The 14961-nt window shown below is 46.7% G+C and overlaps 1 protein-coding gene across 6 annotated transcripts in view; it reads right to left on the bottom strand.

Moving 5' to 3' along the window:
• The window catches only part of cc2d1b (coiled-coil and C2 domain containing 1B), a 49034-nt gene extending 37405 nt beyond the window's left edge, over positions 1–11629 (bottom strand). Inside the window, exons 1-8 of one of the 6 annotated variants that reach the window (XM_055882403.1) lie at positions 11531–11629; positions 10916–11031; positions 10640–10778; positions 8444–8550; positions 8084–8173; positions 5467–5607; positions 4799–5132; positions 1638–1756 (exon numbers count right to left, since the gene is read on the bottom strand). In XM_055882403.1, the coding sequence (XP_055738378.1) occupies positions 1638–1756; positions 4799–5132; positions 5467–5607; positions 8084–8173; positions 8444–8550; positions 10640–10778; positions 10916–10978 (993 nt within the window). In that variant the 5' untranslated portion in view covers positions 10979–11031; positions 11531–11629. Of the gene's footprint in view, positions 1–1637; positions 1757–4798; positions 5133–5466; positions 5608–8083; positions 8174–8443; positions 8551–10639; positions 10779–10915; positions 11032–11503 lie in introns of those variants that run through there. The other 5 variants (XM_055882401.1, XM_055882406.1, XM_055882405.1 and 2 more) reach the window with 5 other exon arrangements.
• Positions 11630–14961: the final 3332 nt, after the last annotated feature.

Genomic DNA, 14961 nt, shown 5'->3' with positions numbered 1-14961 from the left:
TTTGTTGACTTCCTACATGTTTTGCATGCCTCAGATAACTCCAGGGACTACGTGAGGAACAGGACAACGAGAGAGAAAGAAAAAGAGACACACAGATACAAATGGACTCAAACTTCTCCAGCTGCCCTAGTTTAATACAGAGAAAACATCTCTCTCCGTCAGCTGCCCTAGTATAATACACAGAGAACATCTCTCTCCTCCAGCTGCCCTAGTTTAATACACAGAGTACATCTCTCTCCTCCAGCTGCCCTAGTTTAATACACAGAGAACATCACTCTCCTCCAGCTGCCCTAGTGAACAGAGAACATCTCTCTCCTCCAGCTGCCCTAGTTTATAACACAGAGAACATCACTCTCCTCCAGCTGCCCTAGTGAACAGAGAACATCTCTCTCCTCCAGCTGCCCTAGTTTATAACACAGAGAACATCTCTCTCCTCCAGCTGCCCTAGTTTAATACACAGAGAACATCTCTCTCCTCCAGCTGCCCTAGTTTAATACACAGAGAACATCTCTCTCCTCCAGCTGCCCTAGTTTATAACACAGAGAACATCTCTCTCCTCCAGCTGCCCTAGTTTAATACACAGAGAACATCTCTCTCCTCCAGCTGCCCTAGTTTAATACACAGAGAACATCTCTCCTCCAGCTGCCCTTGTTTAATACACAGAGAACATCTCTCTCCTCCAGCTGCCCTTGTTTAATACACAGAGAACATCTCTCTCCTCCAGCTGCCCTAGTTTAATACACAGAGAACATCTCTCTCCTCCAGCTGCCCTTGTTTAATACACAGAGAACATCTCTCTCCTCCAGCTGCCCTAGTTTAATACACAGAGAACATCTCTCTCCTCCAGCTGCCCTAGTTTAATACACAGAGAACATCTCTCTCCTCCAGCTGCCCTTGTTTAATACACAGAGAACATCTCTCTCCTCCAGCTGCCCTAGTTTAATACACAGAGAACATCACTCTCCTCCAGCTGCCCTTGTTTAATACACAGAGAACATCTCTCTCCTCCAGCTGCCCTTGTTTAATACACAGAGAACATCTCTCTCCTCCAGCTGCCCTAGTTTAATACACAGAGAACATCTCTCTCCTCCAGCTGCCCTAGTTTAATACACAGAGAACATATACCTTCACCAGGCTCATCCCCAAGAGATAATACATTACTCCCCTAGCTTATTCCTGGAGGAGCCTAATACATTACTCCTTTGACTTATTCCTGGAAGAGCCTAAGCTAATCAAATCAAAGTTTATTTGTCACGTGCGCCAAATACATCAGGTGTAGACCTTAGTGAAATGCTTATTTACAGGCTCTAACCAATAGTGCAAGTAAGGTATTAGGTGAACAATAGGAAGGTAAAGAAATAAAACAGTAAAAAGACAGGCTATATACAGTAGAGAGAATATATACAGTAGAGAGGCGATATACAGTAGCGGGGCTATAAAAATAGAGGCTACTGACAGAGACACCGGTTAGTCAGGCTGATTGAGGTAGTATGTACATGTAGATATGGTTAAAGCGACTAGGCATTTATGATAAACAGAGAGTAGCAGCAGCGTAAAAGATAGGTTGGGGGGGGGGGGGGGGGGCTATTCTTTAAAATGTCAACACTTTTTGACCCCCCAAAACATAAAACAGTGACCTTGCTGGTCCTGAAGTAGAGTTTGACTTGTTCCATGTCTCCTTGCTGCTTGGCTTTCAGAGCTGCCACTTTGTACTCTCTCTGTCTGCCTAACAGCATCGCCTTCGTGGCCTCGCCTACTGTGGGATCAGAGGAGAACACAGGGATACACAGCATTCACAACCACATCCAGGAGTGTAGGCAGCATTCACAACCACATCCAGGAGTGTAGAAGACAGCATTCACAACCACATCCAGGAGTGTAGACAGCATTCACAACCACATCCAGGAGTGTAGACAGCATTCACAACCACATCCTGGAGTGTAGACAGCATTCACAACCACATCCAGGAGTGTAGACAGCATTCACAACCACATCCAGGAGTGTAGAAGACAGCATTCACAACCACATCCAGGAGTGTAGAAGACAGCATTCACAACCACATCCAGGAGTGTAGACAGCATTCACAACCACATCCAGGAGTGTAGAAGACAGCATTCACAACCACATCCAGGAGTGAAGACAGCATTCACAACCACATCCAGGAGTGTAGAAGACAGCATTCACAACCACATCCAGGAGTGTAGACAGCATTCACAAGCATTCACAACCACATCCAGGTGTAGACAGCATTCACAACCACATCCATGAGTGTAGACAGCATTCACAACCACATCCATGAGTGTAGACAGCATTCACAACCACATCCAGGAGTGAAGACAGCATTCACAACCACATCCAGGAGTGTAGAAGACAGCATTCACAACCACATCCAGGAGTGTAGAAGACAGCATTCACAACCACATCCAGGAGTGTAGAAGACAGCATTCACAACCACATCCAGGAGTGTAGTGAAGACAGCATTCATAACACATCCAGGAGTGTAGACAGCATTCACAACCACATCCAGGAGTGTAGAAGACAGCATTCACAACCACATCCATGAGTGTAGACAGCATTCACAACCACATCCATGAGTGTAGACAGCATTCACAACCACATCCAGGAGTGAAGACAGCATTCACAACCACATCCAGGAGTGAAGACAGCATTCACAACCACATCCAGGAGTGTAGACAGCATTCACAACCACATCCAGGAGTGTAGACAGCATTCATAACCACATCCAGGAGTGTAGACAGCATTCACAACCACATCCAGGAGTGAAGACAGCATTCACAACCACATCCAGGAGTGTAGACAGCATTTACAACCACATCCAGGAGTGTAGACAGCATTCACAACCACATCCAGGATAGAAGACAGCATTTACAACCACATCCAGGAGTGTAGTGAAGACAGCATTCACAACCACATCCAGGAGTGTAGACAGCATTTACAACCACATCCAGGAGTGTAGACAGCATTCACAACCACATCCAGGAGTGTAGACAGCATTCACAACCACATCCAGGAGTGAAGACAGCATTCACAACCACATCCATGAGTGAAGACAGCATTCACAACCACATCCAGGAGTGTAGAAGACAGCATTCACAACCACATCCAGGAGTGTAGACAGCATTCACAACCACATCCAGGAGTGAAGACAGCATTCACAACCACATCCATGAGTGAAGACAGCATTCACAACCACATCCAGGAGTGTAGACAGCATTCACAACCACATCCAGGAGTGTAGACAGCATTCACAACCACATCCAGGAGTGTAGACAGCATTCACAACCACATCCAGGAGTGTAGACAGCATTCACAACCACATCCAGGAGTGTAGACAGCATTCACAACCACATCCAGGAGTGTAGACAGCATTCACAACCACATCCAGGAGTGTAGACAGCATTCACAACACATCCAGGAGTGTAGACAGCATTCACAAGCATTCACAACCACATCCAGGAGTGTAGACAGCATTCACAACCACATCCATGAGTGTAGACAGCATTCACAACCACATCCATGAGTGTAGACAGCATTCACAACCACATCCAGGAGTGTAGTGAAGACAGCATTCATAACACATCCAGGAGTGTAGAAGACAGCATTCACAACCACATCCAGGAGTGAAGACAGCATTCACAACCACATCCAGGAGTGTAGTGAAGACAGCATTCACAACCACATCCAGGAGTGTAGACAGCATTTACAACCACATCCAGGAGTGTAGTGAAGACAGCATTCATAACACATCCAGGAGTGTAGAAGACAGCATTCACATCCACATCCAGGAGTGAAGACAGCATTCACAACCACATCCATGAGTGAAGACAGCATTCACAACCACATCCATGAGTGAAGACAGCATTCACAACCACATCCAGGAGTGTAGAAGACAGCATTCACAACCACATCCAGGAGTGAAGACAGCATTCACAACCACATCCATGAGTGAAGACAGCATTCACAACCACATCCAGGAGTGTAGAAGACAGCATTCACAACCACATCCAGGAGTGTAGACAGCATTCACAACCACATCCAGGAGTGTAGACAGCATTCACAACCACATCCAGGAGTGAAGACAGCATTCACAACCACATCCATGAGTGAAGACAGCATTCACAACCACATCCAGGAGTGTAGACAGCATTCACAACCACATCCAGGAGTGTAGACAGCATTCACAACCACATCCAGGAGTGTAGAAGACAGCATTCACAACCACATCCAGGAGTGTAGAAGACAGCATTCACAACCACATCCAGGAGAGTAGAAGACAGCATTCACAACCACATCCAGGAGTGTAGAAGACAGCATTCACAACCACATCCAGGAGTGTAGACAGCATTCACAACCACATCCAGGAGAGTAGACAGCATTCACAACCACATCCAGGAGTGAAGACAGCATTCACAACCACATCCATGAGTGAAGACAGCATTCACAACCACATCCAGGATAGAAGACAGCATTTACAACCACATCCAGGAGTGTAGTGAAGACAGCATTCATAACACATCCAGGAGAGTAGAAGACAGCATTCACAACCACATCCAGGAGTGTAGAAGACAGCATTCACAACCACATCCAGGAGTGTAGTGAACCTCCTGTAGACAAACAAATGTAACATTAATTTGTTTGGAGGCAGGTGATTCTTGTTTCCTGTATCATTTATCTAATCTGTGTTAAATTGCAGCTGCCCACATGGTAAAAATAAATTGATTGAAATGATAGACTAAGTAACAGTAACAATCATTAATTGATTGACTTCCTGTGTGACCTGTGCTGGCCTGTCCAGTCTCTTCCTCTCCCTCAGTGCTAGGATGGCTGCTAACAGTGGCCAGGGTGGAGATAGATGACAGCTCCTCCTCACTGCTGGGTGATACTGCCTCAGGGGAGACAGGTACAGGTAACGTTTCAGCAGGAGCAGCAGCCTCTGGCTCCCCCTGCTGTTGTGGAGGTGTCGGTTCAGGTTGAAGAACAGAGGGCGGAGGGGGAGGAGCACGTCGTGGGGGGCCGGTGGAGGTAGGGGCTCCACCGGCTACAGGTGGGGGGATGTCAGCCTCATCCACCTTCCTCCCCTTCTTCAATGACACCAGCATGGACTCCAGACTCTGTGGAGAAACAGAGATAAGGAGACGGGACAAAAAAAGCTTTTCGTACTTCAGATCAGGGGGAGTAGTCAAATCCTCCTGCTATTAGCAAATTGTCTCAGGGTAGTGCTGATCTTAGATCAGGTCCTTCCTGACCATATGATCTTATTCATTATGATATTTATATTTTATTAAAGGGCAAACTGATTCTAGATCAGTGTTTACACTCTGCGAAGCTTTGTGAATATAAGCTCTGGAGAGCAACAAGGAGTACATGCTTTTGCACCAGCTCTACACTAAAAAAAACACAGCAGGACATGAGAGTTTATAGTGAACTACAAATTAGCATCACCACCTGGAGCCCTCTGTCGTATCTCCGTGCTTTAGACGATTCCCCTGAGGCCTTGGCGTGGGCTACAGCTGTCCGGTACATACTCAGTCTCTCCTCCAAGGTGTGCTGCAGACTGCCAGGTACTGCAGGAGGAGCCCTTGCTAACTGATGATAAGAATAATAACCAAGTTTAATAATTTAGTGTTCATGTGTATTGTGAAGTATTGTAAATACAGGTTTCTGACAATACACGTTACAGTGCCTTCAGGAAGTATTCATACCCCTTGACTTATTGCACATTTTGTGTAATAGACAATTCAAAATTGATTACATTTATTTTCTCTCACCCATCTATACAAAATACGCCATAATGAGTGAAAACTTGGTTTCCTTCTTCTACGGCAACTGAGTTAGGAAGGACCCCTGTAGTGACTGGGTGTATTGATACACCATCCAAAGTGTAATTAATAGACAGACTCTTTTGACTAACTTGTTTGTGAATAGTAATTGCAAAATTAAATTGCAAATGACCTCAGATGTTTTTTTTTTTTTTTTACCTTTTAAAAAAATATATTTTCACCATGATCAAAGGGATATTCAATGTCTGCTTTGTTTTTTTGTTAATCCCCATCTACCAATAGGTGTCCTTCTTTGCGAGGTATTGGAAAAACTCCCTGGTCTTTGTGGTTGAATCTGTGTGAAATTCACTGCTCGACTGAGGGACCTTACAGATAATTCTATGTGTGGGGTACAGAGATGAGGAAGTCATTAAAAAATCATGTTAAAACACAATTATTTAACAGAGTTATTCCATGCAACTTATTATGTGACTTGTTAAGCACATTTGTACTCATTTAGGCTCCTTGCCATAACATAGGGGTTGAATACTTATTGACTCAAGACATTTCAGCTTTTCATAAAAATGTGTGCTTTTTCAAAACTAAAAACATAATTCCACTTTGACATTATGGGGGTATTGTGTGTAGTTTAATACATGTTAAATTCAGGCTGTGACACATCAAAATGTGGAAAAAGTCCAGGGAGGTGAATACTTTCTGAAGGCTCTGCATATGTGACCTCCCGAGTTGGAAAAACAAGTGGGAAGCCCGGGATACAAGACTGAGCCTGAGAGCCAAGACTAAGCCTGAGAGCCAAGACTGAGACTAAGCCTGAGAGCCAAGACTGAGACTAAGCCCGAAAGCCAAGACTGAGCCTAAGCCCGAAAGCCAAGACTGAGCCTGAAAGCCCGAAAGCCAAGACTGAGCCTGAAAGCCCGAAAGCCAAGACTGAGCCTGAAAGCCCGAAAGCCAAGACTGAGCCTGAAAGCCCGAAAGCCAAGACTGAGCCTGAAAGCCCGAAAGCCAAGACTGAGCCTGAAAGCCCGAAAGCCAAGACTGAGCCTGAAAGCCCGAAAGCGAGCCTGAAAGCCCGAAAGCGAGCCTGAAAGCCCGGAACCGAGCCTGAAAGCCCGGAACCGAGCCTGAAAGCCCGGAACCGAGCCTGAAAGCCCGGAACCGAGCCTGAAAGCCCGGAACCGAGCCTGAAAGCCCGGAACCGAGCCTGAAAGCCCGGAACCGAGACTGAAAGCCCGGAACCGAGACTGAAAGCCCGGAACCGAGACTGAAAGCCCGGAACCGAGACTGAAAGCCCGGAACCGAGACTGAAAGCCCGGAACCAAGACTGAAAGCCCGGAACCAAGACTGAAAGCCCGGAACCAAGACTGAAAGCCCGGAACCAAGACTGAGCCTGAAAGTTGGAGCACATCATCACAGGAAGCTGGTAGGTAGCCTAGTAGTTAACAGCTTTGGGACAGTAATCAAAAGGTTGCTGGTTCGAATTCCCAAGCCAACTAGGTGAAAAATCTGTCATGGTGCCCTTGAGCAAGGCACTTACCCCTAGTTGCCCAAGTCAACAAAAGACCACGTCCCGACGTGAGCCCGGGTTGCAAGACCACGTCCCGACGTGAGCCCGGGTTGCAAGACCACGTCCCGACGTGAGCCCGGGTTGCAAGACCACGTCCCGACGTGAGCCCGGGTTGCAAGACCACGTCCCGACGTAAGCCCGGGTTGCAAGACCACGTCCCGACGTAAGCCCGGGTTGCAAGACCACGTCCCGACGTAAGCCCGGGTTCCAAGACTACGTCCCAACGTGAGCCCGGGTTGCAAGACTACGCCCCAACGTGAGCCCGGGTTGCAAGACTACGTCCAAACGTGAGCCCGGGTTGCAAGAATATGTCTGACTGTTGCAGCACATTATCACAGCATAAGCGTCGAAATTATACCTGTACACAAACTAACACAAGCAGTCCATTTCATGTGCTACTATTAACTTGAGCCACTTCAAACTGACACAAAAACAGTAGTGGCATAAGGGAAAGAGGATTCACACATTTCAGTATTGTAAAATAGTATTTCACTCCACTTGTTTGCCAGAGTCTGTTGAGAATGGAAACGTAAGTGCTGTTTGCATTGTAGTCGACGAGGCTCGGATTAGAGACGCGAGTGACAAGCCCATTAACACTTATTACACGCTTCAGTATTTCATACACACACAGGTAACGCCGTCAAAACTAAAAAAGTCACACGCTGGATTTACAGGATACAACTTAGTTTGTATAGGCAGGTGAAGTCATGTTAGTTACCTGGGGTGGTGATTGTGGCGTCTCTTCCGTGGAGGTGGGTGTCACACGATCCTCCGTTTCCTCGTCGCCCACCACTTCCTGCAGCTCAGCCTGGTAACATAGGTAAACAAAACATGTTTATCACAGGTTCAACGCCAACACTGACACAGCGACACACACAACGCAGTGAGTCGCACACACACACACACACACACACAACGCAGTGAGTCGCACACACACACACACACAAACACACACAACGCAGTGAGTCGCACACACACACAACGCAGTGAGTCGCACACACACACACACAACGCAGTGAGTCACACACACACAATAAGTAATGATCAAAAATAAACTGAAACAAACACAAACAGTTACCAGTAAATCTTCATCATCTTCCAGGTTATCATCATCATCATCATCATCGTATATATCCTTCATACACTCCTCTGCCATTCTGGCTATATTCTCCATAGGTAAGGGGGCTGGAACAGAGAGACATAAGAATTAGTGAAACATATCAGCGGCGTAATCAGTGGGAGAAATATTCTAAATTAACAGGGGGGGTTCCATCTTGTGATTTTTTTTTATTTTTTTTTTTAAAGATAAAACGTGATCACAAGGATGACCTATGACCCTCAAAGAGTAATGTTTCTACCACGCTGCTGGACGGTCCTCGCCGTCCTTCATCAACAAAAACAATGAAGGCGGCGAACAGTGGCGCTGTTCCCTAACGCGGATTTCATCGCAAATTAAAACTTTGAAATTGTATCTCATTAAATTAATTAATGGATTTTATTAAAGTACATCTACAGTGCCTTCGGAAAGTATTCATACCCCTCGACTTATTACACATGTTCTTGCGTTACAACCCGAATTCAAAATGGATTAAATAAAACATTTAAAATCTGTCACCCATCGAGTTCACCTGTGGCCAATTCAATTATTTGAACATGATTTTGAAAAAACAAACATCAGTCTATATAAAAGGTCCCACAGTTGACAGTGCATGTCATAGACACAAAACCATGAAGTCCAAAGAACCGTCCGTAGATCACAGAGATATAATTGTGATTAGGCATACAGTATATCTGGGGAAGGGTATAAAACAGTTTCTAGAATGTTCAAAGTTTCCACAGAGCACAGCGTCCGCCATTACTGGGAAAAGGGAAAAATATGGAACTACTCAGACTCTGCCTAGAGCTGTCCGTCTGACCAAACTGATCAACCAGGAAAGGAGGACCTTGGTCAGGGAGGTGACCAAGAACCCTATGATCACTGACATAACTACAGAGTTCCTTGGCTGAGATGGGAGAACCTTCCAGAAGGACAACAGTCTCTACAACACTCCACCAATCTGGGCTTTATGGGGGGAGTGGCCAGATGGAAACCACTCCTGAGAAAAAAGGCACATGACAGCATGTCTGGAGTTTGCAAAAAAGCCACGTGAAAAACTCAGCGCGTAAGGCAAAAGAATATGTGGTCTGATGAGACAAATTGAACTCTTGAGCCTGAATGAAGCCTGAATCTAACACCATCCCTACCGTGAAGTATGGTGGTGGCAGCATCATGCTATGGGGGATGCTTTTCAGCAGCAGGTTCTGGGACACTTGTAAGGACAGAGGGGAACAATGAATGGAGCCAAATACAGGTAAATCCTTGATGAGAACCAGCTTCAGAGTACAAACGACTTTACACTGGGGGCAAAGATTCACATTCCAACAGGACAATGACCAAGCACACAGCCAAAGCAATGCTGGAATTGCTTCAGAACTAGAATGTATAAGTCATTGAGTGGCCCAGCCAAACCCCAGACTTAAATCTCATTGAAAATCTATGGAAAGACTTGAAGATTGCTATTCACCGCCACTCCCTTAACAGAGCTAGAGAAATATGTAAAGAAGAACGGAATAAAATCTCAGACGTGCAAAGCTGATAGACATACCCAAGAAGACTCGAAGCTTTTAAAATCGCCACCAAAGGTGTGAATACTTATGTAGATTAGATATTTCCGTATTTAATTCCAAATAAATTTGCTAAAATTTCTACAAACATCTTTTCACTTTGTCATTATGTATGGGTATTGTGTGTAGATGGGTGAGAAAGTCAAGTAGTATGAATACTTTCTGAAAGCTGTATAGTTCTTGTATTTTATTTATTTAATCTTTATTTAACGAGACAAGTCAGTTAAGAATAAATTCTTATTTTCAATGACGGCCTAGGAACAGTTAACTGTCTTGTTCAGGGGCAGAACGACAGATTTTTACCTTGTCAGCTCAGGGATTCGGTCCAGCAACCTTTCAGTTACCGGCCCAACGCTCTAACCACCCGCCTCTGGCCACCAGGCCACCCGCCTCTGGCCACCCGCCTCTGGCCACCCGCCTCTGGCCACCCGCCTCTGGCCACCCGCCTCTGGCCACCCGCCTCTGGCCACCCGCCTCTGGCCACCCGCCTCTGGCCACCCGCCTCTGGCCACCCGCCTCTGGCCACCCGCCTCTGGCCACCCGCCTCTGGCCACCCGCCTCTGGCCACCCGCCTCTAACTACGATTACAACAAATTGTGTGGAGACTTACCCTTCTGCTTTAGTCTCCCTCCAGCAGGCTTGCCCCCAGTGAGAGCTGATAACTCGGCCTCTAGATCAGCATCATCCACGGTCGGATCATCTATGTCCTGCGTCATCGCCTCTGGGTTGAAGTCAACAAACAAACCCATCTGGAACCAAGGAAAGTGAATAGTGACATAGGATAGTGTGTGTGTGTGTACGCGTGAGAGAGAGAGAGAGAGGTTAGCCAGCCAGCCTCCTCGTTGTCATGTTACGTTGTGACACACACAGGTGATGTGTCCCTCACCTGTTTGGCTGCAGCTGCGCCCTGGCCCTTTGGCAACGGAGCCCTCTTCTTCTTCCCGAACATACTGCTAGTTTTAAAACACCCCTAACCGGAGGAATTAAACCGTCCCAAGAGATCTGGGAAAAACAGAATTTAACAGACTAACGTTGGTTAGGTAATTAACGTTAGCTAGATAGCTAGCTAGTTATGTTGCTACGCTAAACGTCAGTTAGTTAACACTACTAACCAGCGTTGTTAGTAAGTTCAACTTAAAGTTACTAACTTAAAACAGTTGCAGGTTCAGCAGGTCATGTGAGTTAACGTAGCTAAAATATTGAGGCGGCAGAGGCTAGTAGTGAGCTAGTTAGTAACGTTACCACTATTTTTGCTAAAATAGCTAACATTAACGTTACACAGACAGTGGATTTGCTTGCTAGGGTATGAGGCAACCATCTCGTGACAAGCAAAACCGCCTCTCCTGATTTAGCTAGAGGTAAGCTAGCTACTTCGGTGTTTTTAGCCAGCTAGCAAAACATTACATTTGCTAGTAGCAAACTATCTGTGGGTAGTAGTTAGCTAACGACGTTTAGTACGATCATTGTCCTTTACCTACTCATTCACCACGAAGCAACGTACTTTCCTTCACGGATAAAAGTGAAATCTCCAGCCAGCGACCAGTTCACGGCTTTTTCTCAGACTGATAACCAACTTCTTCTTCGTGTGAATTTCCGGCAGACTGAACGCTGTGTTGCTTATTACTGCCTTTCGCAGGTCAGAGTGCGGATTGCACATTTTGTAAAAAATAAATAAATAAAAGAGGGAAACATTTTTTATTGTACCTCTGTCTAACACTGCACCTTACCTATACACTCTCCCCAAAAACCCCCCATACCACTTATTTGGCCCTAAACGAGCCTACACGAGGCCGTCAGCATGGCAGGATGGAAGCCCTTCTCTCAACTTCCTGTAGATCTTCTGCACTGAAATCTCTCACATCCAAATATTTATCTGCTGCTGCAACTACCACATCTATCTTCTGTGATTTCCGCTCCATCAATGCAGTGCAGTTGATTACCATGGTTATAAATGCATGAAATTCAACCTTACTAAAATTCATTTTCTCTGGATCTCTCTCTTCAGGCCTCAATGGGGAGCTCCCGATCAAATCCCTCATCCTTGAGTTATCCTCTATTTTCCTTACTGCCTCAGCATATGAAACCTTCTTTTGAACTCTGGCAATCTCAATTTGTCTCTCTGTAGGACAGGGCACTTCAGACTCCCAGCTGCACAGGTGCCCCCACAGTTTACACACAGTGCTTTCTCAACCCCAACTTCACACTCCCTCTGACAATGCCCTCCTGCACACTTTCCACATCCTGGGATCTCCCTTCTACATACTGTTGCTACATGTCCAAATCCTTGGCACCTAAAGCCCCGTAGCGGGTTCGGAACAATCACCATCACCGAATAGCTAATATACCCTAGCCTGACCTTACCAGGTAGAAACTCTATGTCAAAGCTCAACAAGACAGACAGGCCATACCATGCAAAATCCCATGCAAAATCCCATGCAAAATCTTTTCAGTCTCCTGAGGGGGAATAGGTTTTGTTGTGCCCTCTTCACGACTGTCTTGGTGTGCTTGGACCATGTTAGTTTGTTGGTGATGTGGACACCAAGTAACTTGAAGCTCTCAACCTGCTCCACTACACCCCTGTCGATGAGAATGGGGGGCGTGCTCGGTCCTCCTTTTCCTGTAGTCCACAATCATCTCCTTTGTCTTGATCACATTGAGGGAGAGGTTGTTGTCCTGGCACCACACGGCCAGGTCTCTGACCTCCTGCCTATAGGCTGTCTCATCGTTGTCGGTGATTGTGTCATCGGCAAACTTAATGATGGTGTTGGAGTCGTGCCTGGCAGTGGAATTATGAGTGAACAGGGTGTACAGGAGGGGACTGAGTACGCACCCCTGAGGGGCCCCTGTTTTGAGGATCAGCGTTGTGGATGTGTTGTTACCTACTCTTACCACCTGGGGGGCGGCCCGTCAGGAAGTCCAGGATCCAGTTGCAGAGGGAGGTGTTTAGTTCCAGGGTCCTTAGCTCAGTGATGAGCTTTGAGGGCACTATGGTGTTGAACACTGAGCTGTAGTCAATGAAAAACATTCTCACATAGGTGTTCCTTCTGTCCAGGTGGGAAAGGGCAGTGTGGAGTGTAATAGAGATTGCATCATCTGTTAGGCTCGTGTCACTGGGCAGCTTTCGGCTGTGCTTCTCTTTGTAGTCTGCAAGCCCTGCCACATCCGATGAGCATCAGAGCCAGTGTAGTACAATTCGATCTTAGTCCCGTATTGATGCTTTGCCTGTTTGATGGTTCGTCAGTGGGCTTAGAGTGATTTCTTATCAGCTTCCCGGTTAGAGTACCGCTCCTTGAAAGCGGCAGCTCTATCCGTTAGCTCAGTGCGGATGTTGCCTGTAATCCATGGCTTCTGGTTGGGGTATGTACGTACGGTCACTGGGCGGACAACGTCATCGATGCACTTATTGATGAAGCCAGTGACTGATATGGTGTACTCCTCAATGCCATCGGAGGAATCCTAGAACATATTCCAGTCTGTGCTAGCAATACAGTTCCGTAGCTTAGCATCTGCTTCATCTGACCACTTTTTTAATTGATCTAGTCACTGGTGCTTCCTGCTTTAATTTAGGAATCAGGAGGATAGAATTATGGTCAGATTTGCCAAATGGAGGGAGAGGGAGAGCTTTGTACGCATCTCTGTGTGTGGAGTAAAGGTGGTCTAGAGTTTTTCCCCCCTGGTTGCACATTTAACATGCTGATAGAAATAACGGTAAAACGGATTTAAGTTTCCCTGCATTAATGTCCCTGGCCACTAGGAGTGCCGCCTCTGGGTGAGCATTTTCTTGTTTGCTTATGGTGGAATACAGCTCATTCAATGCTGTCTTAGTGCCAGCCTCTGTCTGTGGTGGTATGTAAACAGCTACAAAAAATACAGCTGAAAACTCTCTAGGTAGATAGTGTGGTCTACAGCTTATCATGAGATACTCTACCTCAGGCGAGCAATAGCTCGAGATTTCCTTAGATATTGTGCACCAGCTGTTATTTACAGAAATACTTTTTCCGCCGCCCCTTGTCTTACCAGACGCCACTGTTCTATCCTGCCAGCACAGCGTATAACCAGCCAGCTGTATGTTGATAGTGTCACAGCCTGCCGGTGCATCGTATAACCAGCCACCCCTCGTCTTACCAGACGCTGCTGTTCTCTCCTGCCCGTGCAGCGTATAACCAGCCACCCCTCGTCTTACCAGACGCTGCTGTTCTCTCCTGCCGGTGCAACGTATAACCAGCCACCCCTCGTCTTACCAGACGCTGCTGTCCTACTGATACAGTGTATAACCAGCCACCCCTCGTCTTACCAGAGGCTGCTGTCCTATCCTGCTGATACAGTGTATAACCAGCCACCCCTCGTCTTACCAGAGGCTGCTGTCCTACTGATACAGTGTATAACCAGCCACCCCTCGTCTTACCAGAGGCTGCTGTCCTATCCTGCTGATACAGTGTATAACCAGCCACCCCTCGTCTTACCAGAGGCTGCTGTCCTACTGATACAGTGTATAACCAGCCACCCCTCGTCTTACCAGAGGCTGCTGTCCTATCCTGCTGATACAGTGTATAACCAGCCACCCCTCGTCTTACCAGAGGCTGCTGTTCTCTCCTGCCGGAGCAGCGTATAACCAGCCACCCCTCGTCTTACCAGACGCTGCTGTTCTCTCCTGCCGGTGCAGCGTATAACCAGCCACCCCTCGTCTTACCAGACGCTGCTGTTCTACCCTGCCTGTGCAGCGTATAACCAGCCAGCTGTATGTTGATAGTGTCGTTGTTCAGCCACGTCACCGTGAAGCATCAGATGTTACAGTTTTGAATGTCGGGTTGGTAGTTTTATCTTCTGCGTTGGTCATAAATTTTATTATCCAAAGATTGCACGTTTGCTAGCAGAATGGAAGGAAGTGGCGGTTTATTCGATCGCCTACGAATTCTCAGAAGGCAGCCCGCC

Source organism: Salvelinus fontinalis, chromosome 26 (assembly GCF_029448725.1).
Source record: "Salvelinus fontinalis isolate EN_2023a chromosome 26, ASM2944872v1, whole genome shotgun sequence".
NCBI classification, from domain to species: domain Eukaryota; kingdom Metazoa; phylum Chordata; class Actinopteri; order Salmoniformes; family Salmonidae; genus Salvelinus; species Salvelinus fontinalis.
Note: the sequence above shows the minus strand (reverse complement) of the source record. Positions and strands in the feature narration are given on the sequence as shown.